General features: G+C 54.5%; 2 protein-coding genes across 14 annotated transcripts in view; both read left to right on the forward strand.

The window, feature by feature from the left end:
* ZNF385C (zinc finger protein 385C) overlaps positions 1–12,132 on the forward strand; it is a 63,679-nt gene that overhangs the window by 38,148 nt on the left and 13,399 nt on the right. For all 8 annotated transcript variants that reach the window (XM_059869591.1, XM_059869592.1, XM_059869598.1 and 5 more), the window contains one exon: positions 11,878–12,020. In XM_059869591.1, the coding sequence (XP_059725574.1) occupies positions 11,878–12,020 (143 nt within the window). The remainder of the gene's footprint in view (positions 1–11,877; positions 12,021–12,132) is intronic.
* Positions 1,726–7,485, forward strand: C28H17orf113 (chromosome 28 C17orf113 homolog). Of its 6 annotated transcripts, XM_059869588.1 has the most exons (4): positions 1,726–1,744; positions 1,998–2,040; positions 3,726–4,350; positions 5,321–7,485. In XM_059869588.1, the coding sequence occupies exons 3-4, from the start codon at positions 3,832–3,834 to the stop codon at positions 6,851–6,853; spliced, it is 2,052 nt and encodes a 683-aa protein (XP_059725571.1). In that variant the 5' UTR covers positions 1,726–1,744; positions 1,998–2,040; positions 3,726–3,831; the 3' UTR covers positions 6,854–7,485. The 6 variants fall into 6 exon arrangements, with proteins under 6 accessions (XP_059725571.1, XP_059725572.1, XP_059725568.1 ...); XM_059869589.1 differs by lacking the exon at positions 1,998–2,040 and having other exon boundaries at positions 1,728–1,744; XM_059869585.1 differs by lacking the exon at positions 1,726–1,744 and having other exon boundaries at positions 1,751–2,040; positions 3,440–4,350.

The following is a 12,132-nucleotide window of genomic DNA, read 5'->3' on the forward strand; positions in this document are numbered from 1 at the left end:
CCCAGCTCGGGAAAAACAGCAACAATTGGCTCCAGCCAAGGCTGCTGCTGCTGCTCTGTGGGGTTAAACAGGAGTATCTCCACTCCAGTTCCTTTAGGAAGGACGTCTGACATCCGGCAGCTATGTGAGGGCTCGGCAGGGTCAGGGACATCCTGCAAATGCTGCCCAAAATTCGTGTTAAACTGAGGCTTCCAGCAGGAATGGGTTTGCAGGGGAGAAGGGGCCAGTGGTTTGAGCCTTGCCTCTTGCACGGGGCAGGCAGAACAAGCGTGTTCTCCTCTGGTCCCGTGGATTTTACTGCAGGAGCTCCGTGGAGGGGTCCCCACAGGAGCTGGAGTTGGGGTCGTCCTGCTCTGGGTGCTGGGGACCAGGGGATGCTGCAGGCCCCTGCCTAAAAACTCATTAAAAAGGCTCAATCCTCTTTTCTCGCGGCATTAGCACAAGAATAAATCGGGTGTGTTTTCACCCCAGGAGCCGGCTCTGGTTTCACCACCTCCCGCTCTCATTAACCCTGGGCTGACACTTCGGCAAGAATGTCCCCAGCGCAGGAAGAGCCTCTTGCCCCGGGATATGTGGAGGAGCCTCAAGAGAGGAATTAACTGGGGGCCACCAGACCCCCCTGGTGCAGAGCCAGCCGGAGCCAGGTACAATGCAGCTCCTAATCCAGGCAAATTCCACGTCCCTCCTCATGGCCCAATTCCACACCGAGAGAGGGACGAGTCTGGGTGGGAGCATCCTTCAGCTCCCAGGGACAGGGTGGGAGCTGGGAAACAAGGAGTCAGGTTCCCATCAGGGGTCCCAGGGGACACTGGTGCCCCTTGGGATTTCAGTGTTCTCAGGGCCTTGTTTGGGGAGGGCAAGGGTGGCACAAAACCCTCTTTCTGGAAGTAGTCGAGAGGCTCTAAATTTCACCATTTATTACTAAAAGAAAGCTTTTGGGATGTGAGGAACCCCTCTGCTCGTTAGGGAGCCCTGGGGTGGTGGCTGTGTTTGAGCCCCAGCCCTGCAGCTTTTGGATAAGGAGTGCAGGAATGCAGGAACACCGTGTGGCATTCCCTAAAGAGCTGGGACTTGCATCCTGCTGATCCAAGGTGTGCAAAGGTGGCACTAAATCCTCTTTCTGGAAGTAGTCGAGAGGCTCTAAATTTCACCATTTATTACTAAAAGAAAGCTTTTGGGATGTAGGGAACCTCTCTGCTCGTTAGCGAGCCCTAGGGCAAGGAAGGGGCTGGGTTTCTGCCCCAGCCCTGCAGCTGTGGACCAGGAGTGAAGCTAAGCAGGAACACCTTGTGGCATTCCCTAAAGAGCTTGGACTTGCATCCCACCGAACCTCCCTGTCCACGGCTGGGTGTTGCTCTGCCCACAACATGCAGAACACTTCCAAACCCCCAAACCACCCATCCTGGCTGGCTGCAAACCCTCCTGCCGCTCACCCTGCTGCATGTGCCCAGCTCTCAGCTAAGAGAGACCCAGGCTAGGATCCCCCTGATGGGCACCTGATGCCCATCGCTCCCTACACCTGGAGGGAAGCGCTCCCGGCAGGTGAGCACGGGGCTGGCACGGGGCACGGCTCCGCGGGCTCCCCGTCCCCAGGGGCCGCCGCGGCCGCTGTCCCCGTGGCCCGGCCACGGCCGCGGGGCCTTCCCCATCCCGGTCACCGCTAGTGGCCACTGCCGCCGTGAGCTGCCGGGAGCATCCGTGAGGCAGACGGTGCTCGCTGCAAGATGGCTGCTCCCGTGCTCCGGTGAGCGCGGGCGGCCGCCGCAGCCTTTGTTCCCGCAGCCGCCGCGCTCGGGGCCGCGGGGGCTGCGGGGCCGCCTCCCAAACGCCCCGCTGCTTTTTTTTTGTTTTTGTTTTGTTTTATTTTTGGCTTTTGCGTTGCTTGGCTGGGTTTGGGGTTTTTTTTTTTTGTTTCGTTGTTTTGTTTTTGTGTGTGTGTGGGTTTTTTTTAATTAGATGGTTTTTAATTTTTTTTTTCCTATTTAAAATCTGGGAAGTTTGCAAGTCCCCCACCCCAAAGCTTATGGCAGCTTTTCCATGGTACGTATGTAGGGGCGGGTGAGCGGGGTGGGCACGCAGGGCTGGGCAGGGAGCCGGGGCTGCTCCGCTCACCCTCCCGGGCTGATGCTCCAGGGACAGCGGCTTGTCCTCTCACAACTAAACCCTCATCCTGCCCAAACTTCCCGCCGGGGGGAGAAGCAGGCTGCTGGAGGGACCGGAGTGTGACCCCCATGCCGAGCTGCTGCCGAGTCCCCCGGGATGTGCAGTGCTGCTCTTGCCCGTGGGCAGCAGCAGCAGCAGCAGCAGCGAGGGGTGCTGGGCTGGTGCCAGAGCTGCGGGAATGGGTGCTGTGGGAAGAGGTGCCACGGAGCTCTGCTCCATCCCAACCCCCGCCCCGGCCTCCTGCATCCCCCACGCTAATTGCTGCTCTTTTTTCTTTTCTTTCCAAGGCAGCAGCTTCTGCTGGAGCAAGTGCTGGGGGGGAGCTGTGGAGATGGCTTGGGAGCGAATGGGGTCAGTGACAGGGAAAGAGCACAGGAATGCTCCCCCTGGGGCCATGCAGGGATGGATGGATGGATGGGGTCGCTGTGCCAGGGTGCGGTGCAGGTCACTCCAGGGCCATCTGCCAGCATTGTCCAGGGTACCCCGTGGGGAGCACTGGCTCTGTGGGGATGGATGTTAGCAGCTCCTGGAGTCGTGGTGTCGTTCTAACTCCTGAATTGTGAGGGTTTCTCTCCCCTGCTCCCGCAGCACTGTGGCAGTGGCTCTGGTTTGGGGGTTTGTTCTTCAGAAAAACCTTGAGTTCCTCATCGGTGTCTCAGCAAGTCACGTGGACTGATGGTATTCCCCAGTTTTCTTGCTGCTTAGTGTCTACTTTCTTTCTTTTTCCCCTCTGCATTTTGGTTCTCCCCCTTCGCCGTGCAGCGCTGGGTTCTTCCCTCTCCTCTCACCAACACCTTTATCAAGGCTCAGTTTGGATTTTCAGTCCGGTTCATGGAGAAATGTGAGTTTGGGCTGAGCAGGCCAGAAGTGTAGGGAGGAGGTCAAGTGAATGCTTAAACCCTTCAGATCCTGGTTTGGTAACATGTCTAAGTGCTTTGCAGCCTCTAGCTCAGTAGATATTTGGGAGCTTGGCCTGGAGTGGATCTGGTGTGTCACCCCCTGGGAGGGACACTGGGATGCCACTGAGTGTGCAGAGCATGGCTGTGCTGCCATGGGACCTGCCATGGCTTTGGCCATTCCCTGGAAGAGGGACAAGGCAGGCAGGACTGAGAGCACACGTGTGCACACCAGCACGTGTGTCTGAGCAAGCTCCCAGTCACCTTTGTTCTGCTCCATGGCCCTGGCACTCACTGCCAGCCATGGGTGCTGCTCCTCGAGGGCTGAACGCTTTTTTTTGGGTGTTTCAGCCCCCGCTGAGCCTTCCTCTCCTTCCCAGTGCCAGCACAGTGAGGAAGGCTGCTCTGAGGGGGAGAATGTGGATGTTCCTGTGCTGATGGGACCATTTGTGTGTGTGCCAGTCCCACCAGTGACACCGAGAGCTTCCGATGGTGCTGATGAGGTGCTTGATGGGATCCCCTAGTGCTGTGCTGGGGCTGCTGCACAGCCTGACCTGCCCTCAGCACCTCTGTCACCGTGCCACTGTCGCTTGTGCCACCACAGCCCAGCCCTGGCTGAGGTTTGCAGGGCCCTAATCCCATTTCCCTTGTGTCTTTCATCTCCAGTCGGACCAGGAGAGTGGTAATAGACCTTCTTACTAAATTAAATGTGCACGCTGCTCCTCGAGGCACCGTGCTCTTCAACCCTAGTTGATTTCCCAGCCACAGCAGCATGGTGCCTCCAGGGAAAAAGCCAGCTGGGGAAACTTCCAATTCCAATAAAAAGTGCAAACGCTATTTCAACGAGCACTGGAAAGAAGAATTCACCTGGCTGGAGTTTGACTATGAGAGGAAGCTCATGTTTTGCGTGGAGTGCCGGCAGGCTCTGGTGAAGAACAAGCACGGTAAAGCGGAGAACGCTTTCACCGTGGGCACGGACAACTTCCAGCGGCACGCGCTGCTGCGGCACGTCACCTCCGGCGCCCACCGCCAGGCGCTGGCCGTCAACCGCGAGCAGGTGGCCTTCGAGAGCCGCATCCACGGCCACCCCGAGCTGCGCTCGCTCATCAAGGTGGAGGTGAACCCGGCCAAGGTGGCCGTCCTCACCACCGTCTACTGGATGGCCAAGGAGGAGATCCCGGAGGAGAAGTGCTCGTCCCTGCTGAGCTTGCAGAAGTTCAACCTGTGCCAGGCGCTGCTGGCGTCGGAGCACAGCGAGTTCTACCACCCTGGCAGCGTCAGGGAGATGCAGGTGTGTAAGGGGGGTTTGGGGGTTGGCAGCTGGGTGGAGCCAGCATCCCAAAAAACTCACTTCCTCTCAAACCAGGACACTGCACCTGGCAGGGCAGGGATGGTGCCTGTCCCCACCGAGCTCCCCAAGCTGCTTTGCAGGATGAATGCTAATTGTCTCAGGAGTTCAATTAGCACACGAGCGCTGTGGGTTTTGCCTTTTTTTGCCCTAAACTGAGTGATCAGAAAGATCAAGTAGCCGGAGAGTTTAAGAGGGATTTCTGAATTTTACGAACGTTTCATGCCTGCTAAAATCAAATTAAATTTTTAGTGAGTCTTGGCCGTTTGCCAGGCTTTTCAGCTCTCTGCAGAGCCTTATTTTGCTACTGATAGACTAAACCCACTAATTAGGTTTCCCAGCCTGTGGTGATCCTTGCAGCGCTCGCACACACAGAGGAAGTTTTCCCTCCAAACTGGGGGGAGTTTGCCTGAAATGGGGGAAGTGTGAGTAAATGAGTAAAGATGGAAAAAAATGTTGCCATTTTGCTGCTGCTCCTGCCCCTGCTGGGCCAGTGAAGTAGAACTGCTGGAGTTGAATGGGGCAGGTGGGTTCCTAGGGTCACTGCCAGCATAGGTGGGGGCTTGGGAATGGGATGTTGGGGGCTTGAGGGGTCAGTGATGCTGTGTCCTGCTGCATCTGTGGGGCTCTGACCTCAAGCTCAGGACAAGAACCCCCAAGCTCTCAGCAGCTTCCCATGGCGCTTGAGCTGCCAAACACAAGCAGGAGAAGAAAGCTTATTAGGAAAAAAGAAAGTGATTTCCAGCCTCTGTGTGTAAGGGCTTTTCCCTGGCTCGGGGCTCTTGTGCTGCAGGAGCCTGTGGGTGGGAGCCCACCCGCTCACACTGTGCCAAGTGCTGCTCATCTCCCACTGCCTCTGAATCTCATTTGTGTTTCTCTCTCCCTCCCTACACCCCTCCTTCAACTGGCCCAGGCAGCCATTGCCAAAGTCCTCCACAACGAGGACAGGCACAGGATCAAAGCCTCGCCGTTCATTGGGCTGGTGGTGGATGAGACAGTGGACGTCCTGGAGCACCGCAGCCTCGCCGTGTTCACCACCACTGTCTCCCCCTGCAACGGGCAGACCTCCACCACCTTCCTGGGCAGCTTCGAGCTGCCTGCAGGGGAGGCCTCCACAGTGGCAGGCAAGGTGGGTGAGGTGATGCGCTCCTTTGGCATCCCCACCATGAAGCTCACCTGGCTCAGTGCTGACAGTGCCTCGCTGGTGGCCGAGCGGCTCAGCGGGGTGGGGACGGTGCTGAGCTCGCTCTGCCCGCTCCTCACTGAGGTGCACTGCCTGTCCCACGGCACCTCCCTGCTGCTGGCCGAGAGCATCAGCACCATTGAGTACCTCCAGAAGTATGAGACCACTGTGGATGCAGTGTATAGGCTCTACTCCAGCTTCCAGGGGGAAGGGGATAGCCTGCAGGAGCTGCGGAGAGTCCTGGACCTCTGTGAGATAGACCTCGGGAGCCCCAAAGCCATCCACTGGACTTCTATCTTCCCAGCTGTAGAAGCCATTGACTCCTCGTGGCCCACACTGGTGCTGCTGCTGGAGAACCAGGCAGAGTGCTCACCCGTGGCCCGTGGCCTCTGCGAAGAGCTCAAGAAGTTCCAGTTTGTGGCCTTCACCAAGATCCTCCTGGATGTCCTCCCCATCTTCCAGAAGCTCAGTCGCTTCTTTCAGATTGAGGATTTTGACCTCTCCATCTTGAAGCCCATAGTCTCAGCCACAGCCACCACTCTGCAGGCCCAGCAGAGCACCAGTGGCCAGAACCTCCAGGAGTTCCTCAGAGAGATGAGCAAGCACCCACAGGATGGCCGGGAGGGCGAGAGCCGCCTCTACTACAAGGGTGTTGAGCTGGCCAACTGCTCCCAGGTGCACCTGAAACACTTTGAGCACCTGAAGGACAGCTACCTGGAGAAGGTGCGGGGCAACCTGCTGGACAAGTTCCCCAGCAGTGTCCTGGAGGCCATCAGCTCCTTCTCTGCCATCTTCAACCCCAAGTGCTACCCGCAGTCTCTGGAGGACATTGGCAGCTATGGGGTCAGCGAGCTGAATTTCCTGCTGCGGGTGTACTCGCGGGTGGTGGTGAGCGAGAGGGCTCTGAGCGACTTTCCCCTCTTCAAGCGCATCGTCTTCAGCCTCAGCCAGCTCTCCTTCAAGGATCTCTGTGTCAAGCTGGTCTACAGCAGCTCTGAGATGCATGAGCTCTTCCCAGACTTCGCTGTCCTGGCAGCTATTGCCCTGGCCTTGCCGCTGGGCTCGGTGCTTGCCGAGAAGATCCGCCGGGGCCGGGAGCTGCTGAAGCGCGGCCGCTCGCGCCTCGCCAAGGACGAGGGGCTCTCTGACCTCATGAAGATCGCCATCGACGGGCCAGCCACCAGCGAGTTCAACTTTGCCTTGGCCATCGAGTACTACGAGAGCATGAGGGAGTCTGGGTTCATCATGGCACAGGTGAAGTGAGCGTGGCTGGTTTGGAGACCCCAGGGCCAGCTCAGCGTGGCCTTTCCACGTCACTGGTCACTGCTGGAGCTGGGCAGCTGCAGTGGATGGTGACCTGTGCTGGGAAGAGAAAACAGGATCCTTTGCAAAGCCATGCCCCCCCTCATGCCCCAAACCTCTGTTTGAATCACCCAGAATTCAGAATCCTGGGGCCACCCGAGATCCCAAACTGCGATGAGTGTTTTCCAAGGGCTTGTCATCATTTTGTTTTGGGGAGAAGAAGGCAAATCTCTTGAGCTCAAATGTCACGTTGCCTTCGCACAAAGATACCCAGCAGCTTTTGCTTAATGCTCTGCAAAAATATGGGATTTTTGTTATTCTGGAGCCTGGAGAGTGAATGCAGAAAAGGCAGCGCATCCTCCGAGCTCTGCGCCGACCCCAACATGCCTGGCGGTGTCGTGTTGGTGCTCCTTGCACACAGCACAGGGTATTTTTAGCAGTGGCATCAAGTCATGATCATTTCAAGAGCAAGAGATTTAGGGAATGGTATTGTACTGGCTGAGGAAATATTAACTTTAAATGCATCATTGTGTACATATGTGTATGTGTGTATATATATATAAATATACATATATAAATATCTATATTAAAAAGGTCTATCTTAATTTTCCTAAAGTTTAAAGTATAAAGATGTCTAAAAGGACTTTTTTTTTTCTTTTTTTTTTCTTTTTTTTTGCAAGGACAGAATAAATTATGAGCAGGGTCCAAAAACAATCAATAGCTAATTCTTGTTCTTTCCAAAACGTCCTCACCTCCCTGAGTTCCCTTTGCACCGTAAGCTCTTGGCAACCTGCAGTCTGGGAAAAAGTCCTTCAACACTTGCTTTTGGGGCCAGCTGGAGGTGTTCAGCTCATGTTTCTGCTCTAAAGTGTTACTCTCTGTCCCGAGGTGAGCAGAGCTGTTGGTGCCTGCAGCAGCCTGGAGCTCAGACGCCTCTGCCCACAGGGCTGGGGTGCTGCTGGTGTGTTCCAGTGTGACTGGGCTTTGCTGGTTTTCACTTGGAGGGCTGTTTCCTTCACTTCAGACTGATTCTAATCAGCAATAAACCCAGTGCAGCAGCATGAAGCTTTATCTCGGTTGAATCCTGAGTGCCAGGTCCTCTGCTGGGGCTGCCAAAAGCTGGAAATGGGAGGATGTAGCAGATCTGCTGCCCCACAGCCCAGGTCTGGTTGCTCTGGGAGTCCAGTGCAGTGCAATCTGTTTGTTACTGGTCCAGATCCCAGAGGTGCTGGGGCTGCACTGGTGCTGCCATCGTGGTCCAGCATTGTGACTGGGGGTTGCTGTTCTTTGTCCATCAGCCTTTGGCATTGAGGAGCCTCCTGGAAACATGCTTGGCCAGAGACAAAACCTTTAAAGCCCTGGGTAAGGATTTAGAGACACTATCAAAATTTGCTGAGAACATCTCCCAAGCAGGAGGGAGCCTCTGTGTGAATAAACTGCTCCATCTCCATCTGGCCTGGGCAGACTCTGCGCCAGATGCTCGCTGAGGCAGCGGCGTCTGCGGAGATGGGTCCTTGGCAGACTCCTGTTGGTATGAGAACCTGCAGCCCTGGCCCTGCCACCTTCACAGGCAGCTCTGGGAGCTTCCCACAGGCAGGTGACAGAGCACAACAGTTGCTCTGCTCTGCCTCACAGGGAACAGGAGCAAAGCCTGCTGCAGGTGTGTGTTCGGTGGCTGTGTAGGGTGAAGGGGTGGGGGACAGGCTGGAGAGGACAGCCAGACACAGTTTGGGAGAGTTTGGTTACATGTAGGGCTGAAAATTCCTTACAGTTCTGAGGGATCCCTACAAAATTCATTTATCTGTGGGACAGGAACTGGGCTGAGCTCCAGGGAGAGAATGTGCAGGCTCCAATGTCTCTGGTTGAGCCCAGAGCAGGGGACACGCAGCGCCACATCAGGGACATCGTGGCTTTGACACCTCTTGGTCAGGCCTGGACTGCACCTGTGGGACTGGGGGGGCACAGAGACAGCCCCCCCAAAGTGCAGCAGGTGCTCATGGCAGGAACACGTGGTTCCTGTGCTCCTCTCCTTGCAGCAGCCCCTTGGAATGCTCTGTCCCAGGAGGACCTCAGTGCCAGAGCAGCAGTGGAGGAGGGGGCTCCTCTGCCAGGGGGAGACAGAGCAGGGGCTGTGACAAAAAGCTGAACCGTGGGGGCATGTTCACCCACCTGCTGCTGGCTGTGCCTGTCACCTTGCCTAAGGTCGTGTCATTCTATACAGACCTGGGACCCTGCCACTCGCCCAAAAGCAAATCTCCTTAATTGAGTGTCTAATTAATACCTAAAAATACTGCCCTCAGCTGCTGCTGGAATCTGCCCTGCAGCAAAGGTAAAGCAGGACCCACAATGCCATAGCCCTGTAACCTTGGAAAGGTGCCCCAAGAGCATCCTGCAGGTGCCCCATGGGGTGGCTTCAGCCCTCTTCCTGCTCCTTAGGGTCTTGTCTGCTTCAGGGACAAAGCCAAGTGAGAAACGACCTGCCCATCTGCAGGGTCTCACAGGGGTTTCTGAGCTCTCTCTAACTGCCTGGTTTATCCAGAAATGTGTTTAATGCACAAATTTGAGCTCAAGGACATGCCAAAGAGGTTGACATGTCTTCTCAGTACCATTGGTGGGCAGCAGCTGCTGCAGGTGGTGTCCAGTCCTGGGAGTCTGTGTCCCCTCAGCACTCGTCCTGTGCCTGCCCGGTGTAGGAGCTGCTCCCAGGGAGTGAAACCTTCAGCCCAAGCATTGGCTGAGCTGCAGCATCCCTTCTTGTAGTCACTGATTTTGGGGATAAGGTGATCACCCACCTCTTGTTCCTCCCATATACATACATACATATATATATATATATATATACACACACACACACATGTGTGTGTGTGTATATGTATATTTTTATATATATATAGATATAGATATATAGATATATATAGATATTTTTGTATGTATATTTTTATACATGTATATTATATATATGTATATTTAATATATATATTATAGCTATATATAAAAAATAAAAATATAAAAATGTGTATATATTTATATTTATAGTTATATAATTTATAATATTATTTAAAAATAATTATATAAAATTATATATAATTTTTATATAATTATTTATATACAATTATAAATTCTAATAATTTTATATATTATTATTTTATATAATTCTACATATATTGTTAATAATTATAATAAAAACATAATTATTTATATATTTATATTTACATTTTAATTTTAATTTTTATTTATGTGTGTGTGTGTCTATTATAGGTGTATATATATCTATATATAGATATGTATATATATCTATGTATATATATGTGTGTGTGTGTGTGTTTATATTTACTTTTTTATTTTAATTTTTATTTGTGTGTGTGTGTATCTGTATTTTATGTTTTTAAGGCCAGTGCAAATCACCCTGTCTGTGATGAGTTTCACCCCTCACGATCCAGCCCCAAATGCCTTTGCTGCTCTCTCGTGGGGCCCCGGCTGTGTGTGCTGGGGGTCCCAGGGCAGCTCCTCTGGCGCCAGCCCATCCGTCTCAAAGGATTTGATGTAGAAACGCCGTTTCACGCCTCACGAGGTTAATTATGCACCCCTCACCCAGCCCTGCTCGCTGCTGCCGTGATGTTATTTATTTGTTTTTAAGCGGTTTCGCAGATTTCCCTCCTGGGTGACTCTGGAATTAACTCGATCAGTGCATGCCTGATGAAGCAAACCGTAATTCCTCCCGGAGCCAGGCCTGGCTGGGGGATGGCTCCGGCAGAGCCGTGGCACAGCCTCGCGTGCGCTCGCCCAGAAAGAGGTCGTTGGTGCCCGTGGGGCTGGCGACGAGCTCTGGCTGCTCAAATCCAGGGAACCTCTCAAACTTTGAATTTCTGATGTGCCTCAGATCCTGCACCAGCCGGGATTGGCGTGGGGAGGGTGAGGAGCAGAGAGGAGCAGCGCCGGCCTCATTCTGCCTAGCTGGAATTGGGGGCTGGGGGCTGGAGGGGCTCACACTGTGCTGGTGGAGAGTGTTTCTGCTGTGGGAGTGGATGCTGGCCAGTCAGCCTCCCACAAGGGTATTCTCAGGTCCAGGGAGGTGGTGGGATGGGGTTGTGCTGTGCTGGGTCAAGGGATCCATGATGCCTTTAAGGTGGAAAAGAACCCAAACCTCAAAAAACTCCAAAGGAACAGGGAACATTCACCTTGTCCTTGCTGCAGGAAAAGGGATGAGGCTGTGGGTGGGTTGGAGGGGGTGTGAAGCCATGTGGGATGTGAATGGGCTCCTCTGGCTCACAGCACTCTGAAACCATTTCTTATTTATTGTGTTTGATTAGTTAATGTTTTTTTATCTTTCCCCCTCCTCGCTCCCAGAGCTGGGCAAGGACTCCCTCTGCCACTTGGAGGATGCTCCCCTGTGCTCATCATCTGTGATGTTGGGATGGGGAGCAGGCTGGAGACAGACCTCTGCTTGGCCTCCCTTCCCTCCTTCCCTCTGTCCCACGGGTGTTTTCTGTTGAAACAGAACATTATTAATAACTCCAGGCTATTTTTAAATCCCACACTGGAGCGCGTGGCTCACTTGCGGGGGACGGGGAGTGGCGGCTGTGCCGCAGGAGTGGGAGCAGCTCTGCCTCTGCCCCCAGCCCTGTGGCTGCTGCTGGCAGCCAAAACCTCACCAGCCGTGGTGAGGAGCCCTGGTTGGTGCTGTGGGGGAGCCCAGGGGAGGAGCTGCTTCCCTGGGGGAGGTTTGGACACCTTTTGAGGCTTTGGACTCCTGCGCGTGTCTGCGCTCGGATGCAGAGGCGGCAGCATCCAGCTTCAAACTGGGGTGCTGGTTTGGAGCCGGGAAAAAAGGGGTGCCCAGAGCCACCCTGGGCTGGGGCCTCTCACTGAGGGGGTTCTGTGGTCCATGGCAGATGTCCCCGTGTGCCATGGCTGGTGTGCTCTGTCCTACTGCTGCCAGCAGGGATCAGCGGTGCTAACGCTGCTCTCTCCCTCTGCCTGCCCAGGTCCCTCCGGACACAGCAGCCCCCTCTTGGCGTCCTTGCCCATCCCTGGCCGGCCTCTTCATCCTCCCTTGGACATCAAGCACTTTCTGACCTTCAGGCTCAACGGGACATCACCTCTCAACCTCTTCCCCAACTTCAACACGGTGAGTCCCCAGGGAGGATCCCTGCTGGATCCCTCCTCCCCTGCAGCAGTCCATCCTCTGCATGGCGCCACTCCTTGAACCCTACCAGGCAGTTTCTGGTTTAATTCCTGGG

This window comes from Haemorhous mexicanus, chromosome 28 (genome assembly GCF_027477595.1).
Source record: "Haemorhous mexicanus isolate bHaeMex1 chromosome 28, bHaeMex1.pri, whole genome shotgun sequence".
Classification (NCBI taxonomy): Eukaryota; Metazoa; Chordata; class Aves; order Passeriformes; family Fringillidae; genus Haemorhous; species Haemorhous mexicanus.